The 13,990-nt window shown below is 40.9% G+C and overlaps 1 protein-coding gene across 2 annotated transcripts in view; it reads right to left on the reverse strand.

Annotated features, from left to right (window-relative positions):
* LOC125458854 (limbin-like) overlaps window positions 1-13,990 on the reverse strand; it is a 168,337-nt gene that overhangs the window by 102,958 nt on the left and 51,389 nt on the right. Inside the window, exons 11-12 of one of the 2 annotated variants that reach the window (XM_048544610.2) lie at window positions 5,054-5,293; window positions 3,741-3,916 (exon numbers count right to left, since the gene is read on the reverse strand). In XM_048544610.2, the coding sequence (XP_048400567.2) occupies window positions 3,741-3,916; window positions 5,054-5,293 (416 nt within the window). The remainder of the gene's footprint in view (window positions 1-3,740; window positions 3,917-5,053; window positions 5,294-13,990) is intronic. The other variant, XM_048544618.2, reaches the window with a different exon arrangement.

Below are 13,990 nucleotides of genomic sequence, written 5' to 3' on the forward strand. Positions count from 1 at the left end.
ACAAGGATGCTGTCAGGACTGGAGGGCTTGAGCTATAGAGAGAGGCTGAATAGCTTGGGGCTATTTGTCCCTGGAGCATCAGAGGCTGAGGGGTGACCTCATAGATGTTTATAAAATTATGAGGGGCATGGATAGGATGAATAGTCAAGGTATTTTCCCCAGGATATGGATTTAAGGTGGGAGGGAAAATATTTAAAAAGAACTTGAGGGGTAACTTATTCACACTGAGGGGGCTCGTGTATGATATGAGATACCAGAAGTGGTGGTGGAGGCCAGGATAATTACAACATTCAAACTCATTCAAATTCATCTGGATGGCTATATGAATAAGAAAAGTCTAGGCAGACATGGGCCAAATGCTCGCAAATGGGACTAGGTCAGATTGGGATGGTTGGTCAGTGTGGGTGAGTTGAACTGAAGGATCTGTTACCACGTTGTATGACTCTAAAGAGGTAAATACATATTTAGATTTTAAAGACATCAAGGGGTATGGAGAGAAAGTGGGAATATGGCATTAAGATGGAAGATCAGATACGATCAAGTATGAAACAGGCTCAAAGGGCTACTTATGATTCCATTTCTATCTTTCTAAATTGACAACAAAAAACTCTGAATTTGGCATTATTGTATTACTACGGTTTCTGAACAGACTAATGAACAGTGATTTGATTGCAGTGATTTGTCAACTCCAAGCTGCTGACTATCATTTTAATTTTAGATATGCTGCTTCACACAAAAATAAGAATCACCAAACAAGAAAACAGTGACCTATTCTTCAATAGAGATGCAAGTGTAAATCATGTTAACAATTAATTCCTAGCAAGCTTATTAATGGTTTTTATCCAGATTAAAAATATTTTAAAAGTGACATATTTCATAATTATTTGACTAAATTTATGTACAAAATCATCCTTGTGCCTTTAAGCATCTAGAGTGTGCATGTTTTTAATTGGGAGGCCTGAACATCTCTCCAAATCTGACTATGTGTTACCTCCAAAATTAGTGTGCAACATTTCACACATTGCTCTGAAACTCTCTAGCTGATTAATGCCTCTACCAGAGTAACCAGTTTAAAATAAATGGCATTTCATATCTCTATTAGATGTTCACACTCTTGTCTTCCCACACAATACAACTCAAAGATCACTGGGCTGAATCTTAAGCTCCCACCCCCGAAGTTATATCAAAAGTTTAAATACAAAATAAAACTGAGACAATACCCATCTTGAATGTGCCCACTTCCATACCCATTGTGGGATGAAGTGCGGATGACCCACACAAAGCAATCCAGCAGCATGACACCTTTTCGTGCTGATCTTAATACTTCTTGAAATTGTATCACATGTGACACTCTTGCATCCTCTGGACACAACTTTTGTGAATGTACCTGTGTATTCTAACTGGCCTATGCACAGCAGTGTGCACTTGTTTGCAATTTCTTCATATGCTACATCACAGACATTTGAAAATTTGTTTTTTTTTTATTTTTGGAGCTTATTTGACTGAAACAAAAACTGGTTATAACACTTCTGGCCTACCATCTTTACATAAAAATGTAGAAATCCATTTGAAGCAAATGTCTTTTTCCTAACTGGATTACAGGTATTTCAGCTATAACGTTAATGCCAATTGGCTGTAACGTGGTTGATGAATAGTGGATACTGTTTGGATAACGTGAACTTTCTGCTATACAGGAAGAGCGATTTCTCTATAATGTGATTTTCTATAGCGCAAGGTTATGCAAGAACTCAACTATCACTACATGTAAATTGGTACTTTAATACGGAAATTGGTTAGCTCTTTTGACTAGAGTGTCACAGCAGAATCACAACAAAAGCATGGATTCAATCCCTGTGCCAATTGTGGTAGTTCCTGGAGTCTTGTCTTCTTAAGTAAAGCCAACCCTTGATGCCTCAGCTACTTATAACCAGCTACATAACCAATTGTCCCTGCGTAGTGGAGAGGGATGACTTTAGCTACTCACCTTCACTCAGTCACTGCAAATGTTTCCCTGGTATTTGACCATAATGGGACATGTAATACAGTGGAAATATCACAGAATATAAACTTTATTAATATCATTTCCCTTTCAGAAGCAAAGTGGTGGTGCAAGGTTTGACACTTTAAAGTTCCACCTGTAGTTTTTAACCATAAAAGCACAATTTACTGTGAAGTTTAATATTCCAAATGTGAGCCAATTTCTTTTTAAGTTAGAAAGCAAATGTTCTGAAAGATAATGAGAATGTTGATAATTACATCGTTAAGACTTTGATGCTAACTCACTTGTCGAATAAAACGGCTCAAATTTTGTAATTATAAACTTTTATGGTCACTACTCACACATAATCTTTTGACTGGCTACTGAGCTGATGCCTGACTGCGTGCTGACATAAACCATGAGTGGAACTTCGCTGCATATCTGATTTTCCAAACTGTTATTTCTCCAATGGGGTAAGCCTTTGGAATCACAGCTCCAATTGCTTATAGCAATGAGCACAAAGTTATTTTCTGTCAGCATACTTCCTGATATTTGCTCATAGCAGGTATTGGGTGAGTTATTGCAGTGAGAAAAGGATTATGGATGGTGCAAATGGGGCGAGAGTTGGCGTAGAGATTTCTAAGGGTCGTGGAGATTATTGGGACATGATGGGCCACGGATTGATGGGCATAGGATAGTATGGGATATGCGGAATCATGGGGGATGGGTATGGATGCATAGGTCAGCACAAAGAAAATGAGAGACTTTGGAGGTGGCATGTGCTGGCATGAGGTGGTAAGGAGACAAGGTACAGTGTGTTTCTGACCCGAAATGTCAGCTTTCCAGCTCCTCTGATGCTGCTTGACCCACTGTGTTCCTCCAACTCCACACTGTGTTATCTCTGACTCCAGCATCGCAGTTCTTACTATCTCACAGTGTGTTTCAATCTTTGTTTCTAAATATTGAGCAGAGAGCTGCAATCCCCAGGCATCCTCTCTGTGCAGCCCATCTCAAGAACCAGCAGCTTCCTTTGCTCTTTGAGTTGTGTGGCCCAATTCTAAATCCAGCCTGCTGACCCAGACTGAAAACAGGAAGCGTGGGCTACCATTTTTAAAGCTCAAGTTCGCAGACCTGGAATTTCTCCCACCTGAGATCATTAGATGGAAGAGTTGAAGTCAGCCACTGAGTCTGATCCACCTTTAAATATCATCGTAGCTGATCTGATAATTCTCAACTCATTTTCCTTCCTTATCCCCATTATCGTCAATTCTACACACCCGACATAGCAATGCAAATCTTGGCATCTGGCATACATATTGCCATTTGTACAGCCTGACTGTTTGTAAATTGGCAGCCGTATTTCCTACACTATACAATGCTTCAGGTCAAACTTCAAAACACATTGGGACGTTTGAGGGTAAGCGGATGCAATAACATTATCTGCATATGCCCTCCACAAAGGCTGCAGTATTCATTGAATAAAAGAAGCCTAACAAAGTGTTAGTCATAATTATAATTTCCTCAGGGACGTAGATACTTACAACTCTATTTATTAATGATAGTCAGTACATGCCCATTTTTCAAACTAACTGAAATCTTGAGTTCTTTTCTGGTATGATACCAACATTCTATACGTACCTCCACTGCTTTTGCTCTGTGTCACAAAGTGAATACATTCATCTACATAGATAAATTTGCCATTTCTGAAACTTGACTGGGTTCTGAAGCTGTACATTTGGTTTCAATGACAACCAAGTCTTACTTTATCAGTAGGTCGGCAAAGGCTGAAATATGGAGGGAAGCTGCGTTCAGGAGATTGCGTCTATGGTTCACGCCACGCTTTATCCTGTTGACCAGGCTTTTTCTATTAGCAAGGCCCTCATCCAGAACTTTCCTCTGGAAAGCAAGTTGCTGATCCATTAGTGTTTCCAACTGAAACTAGAAAAGAACACATGATTCAGATTAAAGTGTGAATATGTGCAGTCATTGAAAATGCATGGACCTTTCTGCATATTTTAAATTAAGTAACCATGTTTCTCAAGAAATGAAACCAACTAGAATTATGACACTCGTTTGATTAAATAATCTGGTTTAATAATCTACATACAGTTATGAAAGAAAAGCTACAGGCTATTTAGGTTTAATATTATTTTCTCTTTCATAGCAGCCTGAACACATTCCACAGGTCCCTGAACAAGTGCATTCTGACTATGTTCTAAAGGACATGTCAAATTTGCACACGGTCACAGGTGGAAAGCAGGGCTACTGGCCTAATCTGCATACAAATCAACACCCCATTTCAACAATCAAGCCAGTTTAAGTTAGTAGCATAGTGAACAGCCAGTGCGGCATCAAATCTTGTGAGAACACCAAGTCATGGGTCAGCACAAAGCATTTGCATATTTGCATTCCTCAAATCCTTCATTGATATCTATCACTATCTCTGCCACCACTGTAAGAGTTCCAAGGAGCATCGCCTCTGGAAGCAAGGTCCAATCACAACAAACAGAGAGACACCAGGATGGGAAATAACTTTAATTTACAGCAGAGCTAAGACTATTATGGTCAAAATTTGTTCAAATCAAGTTTGCTGACTTGATCTGTACTCAGACCCGTGAACAGACAGGAAATTTTAGGATTGACGATGGCAAATGTAGGATATTGATGTGCGACGGCTTGGGTACACTTTGGTAACTTATATTCAGTAGTGTATTTGTGGGACAAATCTGACATTTGAATAAAATTATGCTTTAATACGTTGCTATTGCTATCATCCGGCTGTTCCAGTGAAGTCAGTATTGGACAGTGCTAAAAAAATGAATCCCTGTGCCCACTTCATCTGACAATAAAAACAATCAAGACTAATCTTCCTTTTTAAATATCTCACTTTGTCATATTATCACATTTTTCTACAGAATACTATTTGGATGGCACCTTGCATAAAAATTTGGAGAATGAGTTGGGCATTCAGCCTCTTGTGCCAGTTCCACTCTTGATTAAGGTCATGACTGATCTGACTGTAACCAAAATTCTGCAGTTTTACCCACCCTAGATGGCCTTGCAACATTTTTCTACCTGAATGTGCCAGTTTGCCTGCAGTAGTTGGCTGGCTGAAGCTGCATCTAATTCCTCGTGTCTGATGACCTCCTTCAGCTGGTCAAAAATGATGGCTTGGAACGCCTGCCTTAGGCACACGACTAACTTTCTTCGGGCCTTTCCAGAAGCTTCTTCATAGGTCACCTGAAGTGAGTCTTTCAGCTGCTTCTGCTCACATGTGTGCAATTGTTCCAGCTGCTTTCTGCACTGCAAGGCCAGCTGAACAAACATCAAAAAAAAGCATGAAATGTAGCATAAACCTAACTTTTTAATACTCCTCTAGCTTTCTTTTCTTCTCTTTTTCCCTGACTTGCCCTTCACTGCTACTTTATTTGACTGAATCTGCTATTAAAATGATTAAAGAAAACCTGATAGACAACAGGTCTTGAACTGAATTTTATGGGCGCCTAATGGATGTGGTTTTGAAGGTGACATGGGCATTAAGTACGCAAATTGACTTGCTCTTCTTCTTCTTGCCCACTCTGGCCATGATGCCCATAATGGGCGGGTGAGGGGGAGGAGAAGGGTGGTGAACCAAGTAGGTAACACACTGGCCAGGCTATCTCCACTGCCATTACACAGTCAGCAGTGCAAGATGTGAGAGAGTGGGAAGATAGTCTTTTAACAGAATGGATGAAAAGGCAGGAACAATTCAGGGAGTGCCCAGTGGGTATCAGGAGCACAACTCCTGTCTCCAGATCATTCACTCCCTCTCTTTGAGCATCCCAATTCAGCCTCTAAAACTCAAGCAGTGCCCAAACTGTTCTGCTTTTAAGATCAGGTGACCTAGCTAGCGACAAGAGCCATCAGTCTTCTCTGCGTGCCTCTCATATCTGAGGGATTGGCGAGGCCACTGGCAGACATTCATCTTGACTCAAGACTCTGGGGCAGAAGTTCCACTGAGCCACAGGAGGCTGTTCTGGTTACTGGCAGTTCCTGTGCTGAGCAGTGCCACTGAGGAGACTCTGCTGCCAGGGGTCCACGGGTGGAGGTGATGAATGTGGCAAAGGGAAGTTGGGGGTGGGGGTGCAGTTCTCGGGTTGGAGGGGCTCATATTAGATTGGCTCCCAGATGGCACATCCTTGCCTTCTGTCCATCGCTCAACCAGACATTGACTGCCTTCAATCAGAACGAATCTAGCCTGGGAGACGACAAGCTACCCAGATCAGCAGTAGGAATAGCAGCCATCATTGTATCCCAGCAGGCCTGCCTGAAATTGGGTTCTTCTAGTGGTTGCAGGCAGAGGCCCTTAAGTCGTTCTTCAATGGCCAACCGTGGGCCTTTCAGCTCAGGACACAATTGTAACAGAGATGAACAGGCACCAAGGTCCGGGTCCACTACCATTCTGCCTAATTAAGTAGCCTGCCCAGCTTCAAACATCATTTCTGGGAGTAGAAGACTTCACGCTGAGGGACAATAGTGGAACTCTTCCATTGTTCAGTAATATTCTCCCTTTCCCACCCCCTGAAAAAATCCAGCCCAGCACGTACTTATAGAAGATGAGGTGCATTTTGAGACCGTACATCACAGGCAGGGCCTTGTCAAATCCATGGAAACCAGAAAGACATTGAACAGAAACGCGCGGGAAACTTGCCACTTTGTGAAAGCCTTCAAAAGAATTGAAGCCTCACAAATTTTACACCAAAAAAAGACAGTAAAATATGCTCGCAGTCACACAGTTAATATTATTACTGAAATATAAAGAAATAGTTCAGTGTAGACTTTTCTATGGATGAAAGCCTTTTTGCAACTTGGTAAACATTTCTTTTAATGCTGTGTGTGTGGTCCATCTTTATTTGGTTTAGTGTGATATTGCAAGTGCATTGTGTAGTTGTCAATGAAATTGAGATCACATTAAAGTTTCCAAAGTTTTGTCTTCAGGGCAAACCTCATCCATCAAATATTCATCCAGTTCTAACCTGAAGTTTGCTATTGCATCCGCTTTCACAAGGCTGTCAGGCAATTCATTCCAGCTTGAAATTATTGCATAATAGTTGTTTTCCTCATCTCACCCTTTGGTTATTTTGTCAATTCACTTAAATCCTTGCCCTCTTGTCAACACTTCTGCTGTAATCTTTCCTCAATTGCTAGGTCAAAACTCTTTGTGATTTTGACCATTCTATCAAACATCCTCTTAAATGCGTGAGTGATAATGGGTACTGCAGATGCTGGAGAATCCAAGATAATAAAATGTGAGGCTGGATGAACACAGCAGGCCCAGCAGCATCTCAGGAGCACAAAAGCTAACGTTTTGGGCCTAGATGAAGGGTCTAGGCCCAAAACGTCAGCTTTTGTGCTCCTGAGATGCTGCTGGGCCTGCTGTGTTCATCCAGCCTCACATTTTATTATCCTCTTAAATGCTCTCTGTTCTAAGGAAAAGGACTCCAGATTCTCCAGGTAACTTAAGTTTTGCTGAGAGTAGTTGGAGAAAACTTATTCCCTCCTGTAAATTTGAAAATGGCTAGAAAACAGAGATGCAAATCAGTGCCAAAATATCAAGAGTTGAGGATTTTCTTTTAATATAACTTGGATGTGGTCAGGATTTGAAATGCTCTGCCTGAACAAAAAAATGACAACTTATCCCACAAATAATTTTGACTAGGGAATTGGGCAAATAATTGAGGATGAGGAACTGAGTGGGTACATCCCCGTCTCCATGCTAGTCAGACTATACTTATTTTCTTGATAATAAAAAAAAAGAATTGGGCACAATTTTCCAGCCAGGGCCTATCGCATGGTTCATTAATGTTTGATATAACTTCCTTATACTCCATGCCTCTATTCATGAAGCCTTTTATGCTTTTTTTTATTCAACCTGCCTGCTCAACTTATTCTGTCATAGTTGCCACCTTATTCACTTCATATTTTATAATTAATTGAATGAAGGACACCATTTTCACAAAATACCAGTTGAGTTTTACATTTGTATAGATAACCTTCACATCACTACTTAGCTGACAGAGCTTAATCAGAATAGACTTTGTTTTCATTACATCAAGAAAAGGTGGAGCCAGGAGGTTGTATTATGTTGAAATGGAGATCATGTGAATGAAATGCACAGTAATGTCTATTTGAATAAATCACATATTTCTCAGTTAAATATATATTAGATTATTTTGAAATGTCAAGGTAATTGCAAGCAATTTTAGAATTTCAAAAATTTAAGTCAGCTAGCTAATGAAAGCCAACCTGATAAATTCTTTCTATAATTTAGCTGCTGACAGGCAAAATTTTGTCTCTTCATGGAATTTCATTAGCAGAGGGCTAATACTTCGAATCTGTGAAGAATTCACAGAGATTAATCCAAATAAATTGGCAGAATATTCAGGAATTCAAGGTTTTCTAGCATGACTCCATTCATAAAATAGCATTAGAGGTCTCTTGATTCTGCAGTATGCGGGTTCCCACCTCTGGGCTAAAATACCTGGGTTCTAAGTACAGTTGCCCTGGAGAGGAGTCATAACATCTGTGAACAGGTTGATGAAAATGTGATAAAATAGCAGCAGGGAAGGCGGATTTCAGGTATGCTGAATAGCAGTGGTACAGAGTAAACAGAGCAATCTTACAGGATCAAGAGTCCAGACACTCAATATCGTTAGTGATAGCAGTTGCCAATTCCAGTTAGGTCAAAAAACACCATAAACCCCAGTCTCAGTATCCTGATCCATTTAAAGCAATACTTCATTACCTCTCCATTTAAGACAACTGGAGAAATCTTAGGCTGAACTAGTTTAAGACTGCAACTGGGAAAGCAAATAATGGTCAGCTGGTCATCGTTGCATCCACACAGCTTGTCATTCAGCCCACTCTTTCAAACATATCTCCTAAAGCATCTGTGCTTCGTCTCATTTTCCTATTTACCCACACAGTTCCTTACCCTCAATTACCTACCCGATTCCCCAGTCATTGTTGTCATTTTTTTCAGGCAGAGCATTCCAAATCCTGACAACATCCAAGGGAAAAAAAATCTCAACTCTTGATATTTTGGCAATGATTCTGAATCTCTGATTTCTGGTTGTTTTCACATTTACAGGAGGGAATAAGCCTTTCAAAATACTCTTAGCAAAACCTATCCTATTTATAACTTCTTGCCTTCTGAAGACACCAGCTCTGTTAGTATGTTGGTAAATGATCTCCGAATTTTTACAGTTTTCCTGAATTATCCACAGGAATAATTACAGTTTTAGGAAGTCTGGCGATGATCTCTTTAGTTTTAGATTCATCATTCTGCTTATAAACCCAGCATCCAACATGGATTTTTAACTGCCCTTTGGACAACATTAAGGATTAGTACATACAAGCACCGTGATATCTCTGCTTGTTACATTTTCCAAAACCATTCCACTTACAGGATACAGACTTTTCTCAATAGTTCTTCCAAAATGCATCATTTCACTCTTCTCTAAACTAAACTCCAACTATCGTGCTTATTTATATTTTAAGATATAGGCTTTGTGATGACACAGACTACACTACCTCAAAACAGAAACACACTTAGAAGCTTCAGAGAATTTAAAGAACATAGGACTTAGGAGTAGGTCATTAGATCTTTCGACTGCACCTTCCAAACCCATGACCACTGCCATCTAGAAGGACAAGGGCAATGGGAACCAGGGGGAACATGGGGGAACATTGGAAAAACACCAGTGTGTTCTGAAAATGGATTCCAACTAACATCCTAATTGGTCAAAGTGATTACCCACCTCCATACACAGCAATATTAGCCCCATATCAGGACAGTTTCAGTCTGAATTTCTTCAACTTGACCTCTAATTCTGTGACAGAATTTAGCACATTTTCTTGGCATCTACCCAGTCAGAACCTTAAAGATTATATATAATTTATTAGATCACCTTGTACCTTTTTAAACTCCAGGCAATATGGTCTTCATCGACTTAGAAACTGCCTTGGTGAGATGTGAGTGAATATTCTTGGTTTTGTTAATCAGGCTGACTAAACTACTGAGACAGCAACGTAACCCTTACATTATACGGATGCGATTTGACAGTCATCATTTAGCCAGTTACACACAGATAAGCTATACTGAGGCAATGGCTCAGTCAAACCCATTGTTTACTTCAGTTTGGAACCATTTAATGTATAATTGACTGAAATTAAGCATAGTGAGTTTCAGTGCAATGCTAAAACACATTTAAGATCCCAGGTAATTTGCGAAATTTGATCAAAAATTGACTTTGTGGCAGGAAGCAGAGGCTGAATGTTGAAGGATGTTTTAATAACTGTGGTGTAGGCCTCTGTGGCTCTCTGACTGGAAACCAGTGTCCAGGTTTCGGGATCACTTGCTGTTTGCTGCGTACATTATGGCACAGTGGTTCTGTGATTAGCACCTGGGTTCGATTCCAACCTTGGGTGCCTGCCCGTGTGGAGTCTACACATTCTCTGTGTCTGTGTGGGTTTCCACCAGGTTCTCCGGTTTCCTCACACAGGCTAACAATGCACAGATTAGGTGGATTGGCCATGCTAAATTGCCCATGGTGTCCAGCTATGTGCAGGCTAGGTGAGTCAGCCATCGGGAATGTGGGGTTACAGGAATAGGGTTAAGGTATGGGTCTGGGTGGAATGCTTTTTGGAGGGTCAGTGCGGGCATGATGGGACGAATGACCTCTTTCTGCACTGTAGGAATTCTATGACTCTATGATTAGTGATTTAGACATGAATGACTAAAGATATAATCAACAGATGACATGAAATTGGTGGTGTGGTAAACAGCAAGAAGGAAAGCCTCAGACTATAAGGGAAATACGTGGGGTGGTCAGATGGGCTGAACAGTAGCAAATCTTGAGTGTGAGGTGATACATTTTAGGAGGACTAACAAGGCAGGGGAGTACATGTCGAATGATAAGACCCTAGGAAATACAGAGGATCAGAGGGACTTTGGTGTGCATATGTCCACAGATCCTTGAAGGCAGAAGGACAGGTAGATAAGGTAGTTCAGACATCATAAAGGATACTAGCCTTAGTTATTCAATGCATTATATACAATGGCAAGGAGGTTATGACAGAGCTGCCTAGCATGAGTCAGGCCACAGCTGGAGTACTGTGCAGAGTTCAGGCTGCCACAATATAGGAAGGATGAGACTGCACAAAAGACAGTGCTGCAAAGATTCGCCAGGATGTTGCTCGGGTGGAGTAAATCAGCTATGAAAGGAGACTAGATAGGCTGGGATGGCTTTCATCAGAGCAGAGAAAGATGAGGGCTACAGAGGTCCAATTGGAAGTGTACAAAATCTGAAGGGGCATAGGTAGAATAGAGAGGAAGTAATGTTTCCTCTGATTGGAGTGGTCAATAACCAGTTCCAAGGTAAGGAGCAAAAAGTTTACAAAGGATCTGAGGGAACACATTTTCATCCAGAGGGTTATGGATATCTAGTATGCAATGCCTAGAAGAGTAGTGGAGGGGGAAATGCCCTCAACTAATTTAAAGACTATTTCGATGACCTCTTGAAATGCCATAACATACAAGGCCAAGTGCTGGAAATGAGGTTGAGAATAGATGCATATTGATGACCAGTGCGACACGCTGAGCCAAATGGTCTCTTTCCATGTTGTTAAAAACCCTAGTGACTCTATCATATGATCCTTACAACATGGAAGCAAGCCATTCAAGTCCGCACTGACCCTCCGAAGAGGATCCCACTCACCCCAACGCTATCCGGGTAACCCTGCATTTCCCGCGGCCAATCCACCTAACCTGCACATCTTTGGACTGTGGGGAGGGAAACTGGAGCACCCGGAGGTAACCCACATGGACACAGGAAGAACGTGCAAACTTCACACAGGCAGGCACCCAAGGTCTCTGGTGCTGTGAGGCAGCAGTGCTAACCAATGAGCCACCGTGTCTTTAAATATCAATTTTAACAAAAATGAATGTCTAAAGAAAACACACAGACCATCCCCACGCCTGCGGTTTAGTTTATGATGGAAAGTAAAATGGTGCTGGAAACAATAACTCCTGTCACAGACACTAAAAATCTGTACATTTCTAACAAGCTAGACAACTAAACAGAGGGTCACACATTCTGATTGATCATTTTTAAAAATCTATAGTTCCAATGGGGCTTCTTTTTTCTGCCAAACCAATCTGGCCATTTTCCCTCAAAGAAAGAAAACACTTTCATCAGTCTGCTAGAAAGCCACAATTTACTCTAATCCACATCCACAAAGAGAATTATCACTTTCTCAGATGTGGGTTTGAAATGGGTCAGAGAAACAAAATGAAAGTCGACACAATTGGTCACATGATATAATAATATCTCAACTTGTACACACACAGCTAGCGAGATGCATAAGTCATCTTGGATTGGGGGTGGTATGTGACTCGGAGGGTTGAAAATGATTCGAAAAGGTAGACTATCTGAAGGGAAATGGGAGCAATGGCTGGAAAAATCTTGTGGTTTTAATACTGAGCCAGAGAAAGCACTCCTCAATCTCCAGCTGACTCTGTTGTACATTCAAGATGATTGATAAGAAGAGTCTTGAGATACCACAAAATATTACACTAAGTAAAACAGCAAAATGTGTAATGTAAGGTGCAAAATCTGACTGCGCAGTAGGACTTCACTTCATATTCCTGAGCAAGCATGGGTTTGGATTTTCTTCAGAAAATTACATTTGAGTAAAGACTCAAAGGAATTTATTTTGATTGTAAAAAGGATAAGGCATAAGGATAAATCTAGCCAATCAATTTACTCAAAATGATAACTTGGGATAAAATTGTTGCATGGGCAGGGCAGTAGTTCCCTCTTGCTGGTGCTACATCTCTCAATTAAGCACAGAGTGCCTTTGAACAAGGCTGCAAATCCATCCAATGTTGGAGCCCGTAATCCTAGACAGACTTTCTGCAGGCTAGGCATACATATGTTCTCCCTCCCCAATAAGAAGTTAACAAGGGGGGCACGGTGGCTCAGTGGTTAGCACTGCTGCTTCACAGCACCAGGGACCCAGGTTTGATTCCACCCTTAGACGACTGTCTGTGTGGAGTTTGCACATTCTCCCCATGTCTATGTGGGTTTCCTCCAGGTGCTCCGGTTTCCTCCCACAGTCTAAAGATGTGCAGGGTAGGTGGATTGGCCATGCTAAATTGTCCATAGTGTTCAGGGAGGTATAGATTAGGTGGGTTTTAGGGGGATGGGTCTAGGTAGCATGCTCTGAGGTTTGGTGTGGACTTGTTGGGCCGAAGGGCCTGTTTCCACACTGTAGGGATTCTATATGTATATCTTTTTCTAAGAACTAGGGGAGAGGCAAGGGCCACCAATTTGAAATGTTGGTGTTGTGGTGAAAATCAGTAATACCAGGGATAAGATAAGCCAACACATGGTTTCACTGTGGCAGATTTGATCATTGTCAGCAATTCTGCAATGCAAAATCTCCTTTCCAAAATAAATCAAACAGATCACTCCTGAATATAGGAGAATCCAGCTAATTAAACAAGGAAACATGGGAATTACACACTTTCTTAGTCAAGTGGATATTCTTGACCAGCTAACAGACGATGATAATCTGGACCAGGAGTTTTGATCAGCAACCTTGAAATTGAAGCGCTTTAATGCTCAATGTTTTCTTGATCTGGATAATTTATGACGACTCAAAAGTGTATGCCTTTGACCATCAAGTATGAAGATACAGAGTTTAGGAAATCTATCATTTCAGTTAAATGTTGTTTTGAAATAGTATGTACCCACAATGACAAAGCTATTGAGGAGCTTAATTATGCCTTACAGAATCAGAACAAATGCTTGTGGTGTTCACAAGCTATGTACAACATGTTTTCTACGGAAACAAAATCAGAAATTGCTGGAAAAGCTCAGCAGGTCAGGCAGTAACTCTTTTTTCCACAGATACTGCCAAGCCTGCTGAAATTTTCCAGCAATTTCTGATTTTGTTTCCGATTTCCAA

This window comes from Stegostoma tigrinum, chromosome 1 (genome assembly GCF_030684315.1).
Source record: "Stegostoma tigrinum isolate sSteTig4 chromosome 1, sSteTig4.hap1, whole genome shotgun sequence".
In the NCBI taxonomy this organism is placed as follows: domain Eukaryota; kingdom Metazoa; phylum Chordata; class Chondrichthyes; order Orectolobiformes; family Stegostomatidae; genus Stegostoma; species Stegostoma tigrinum.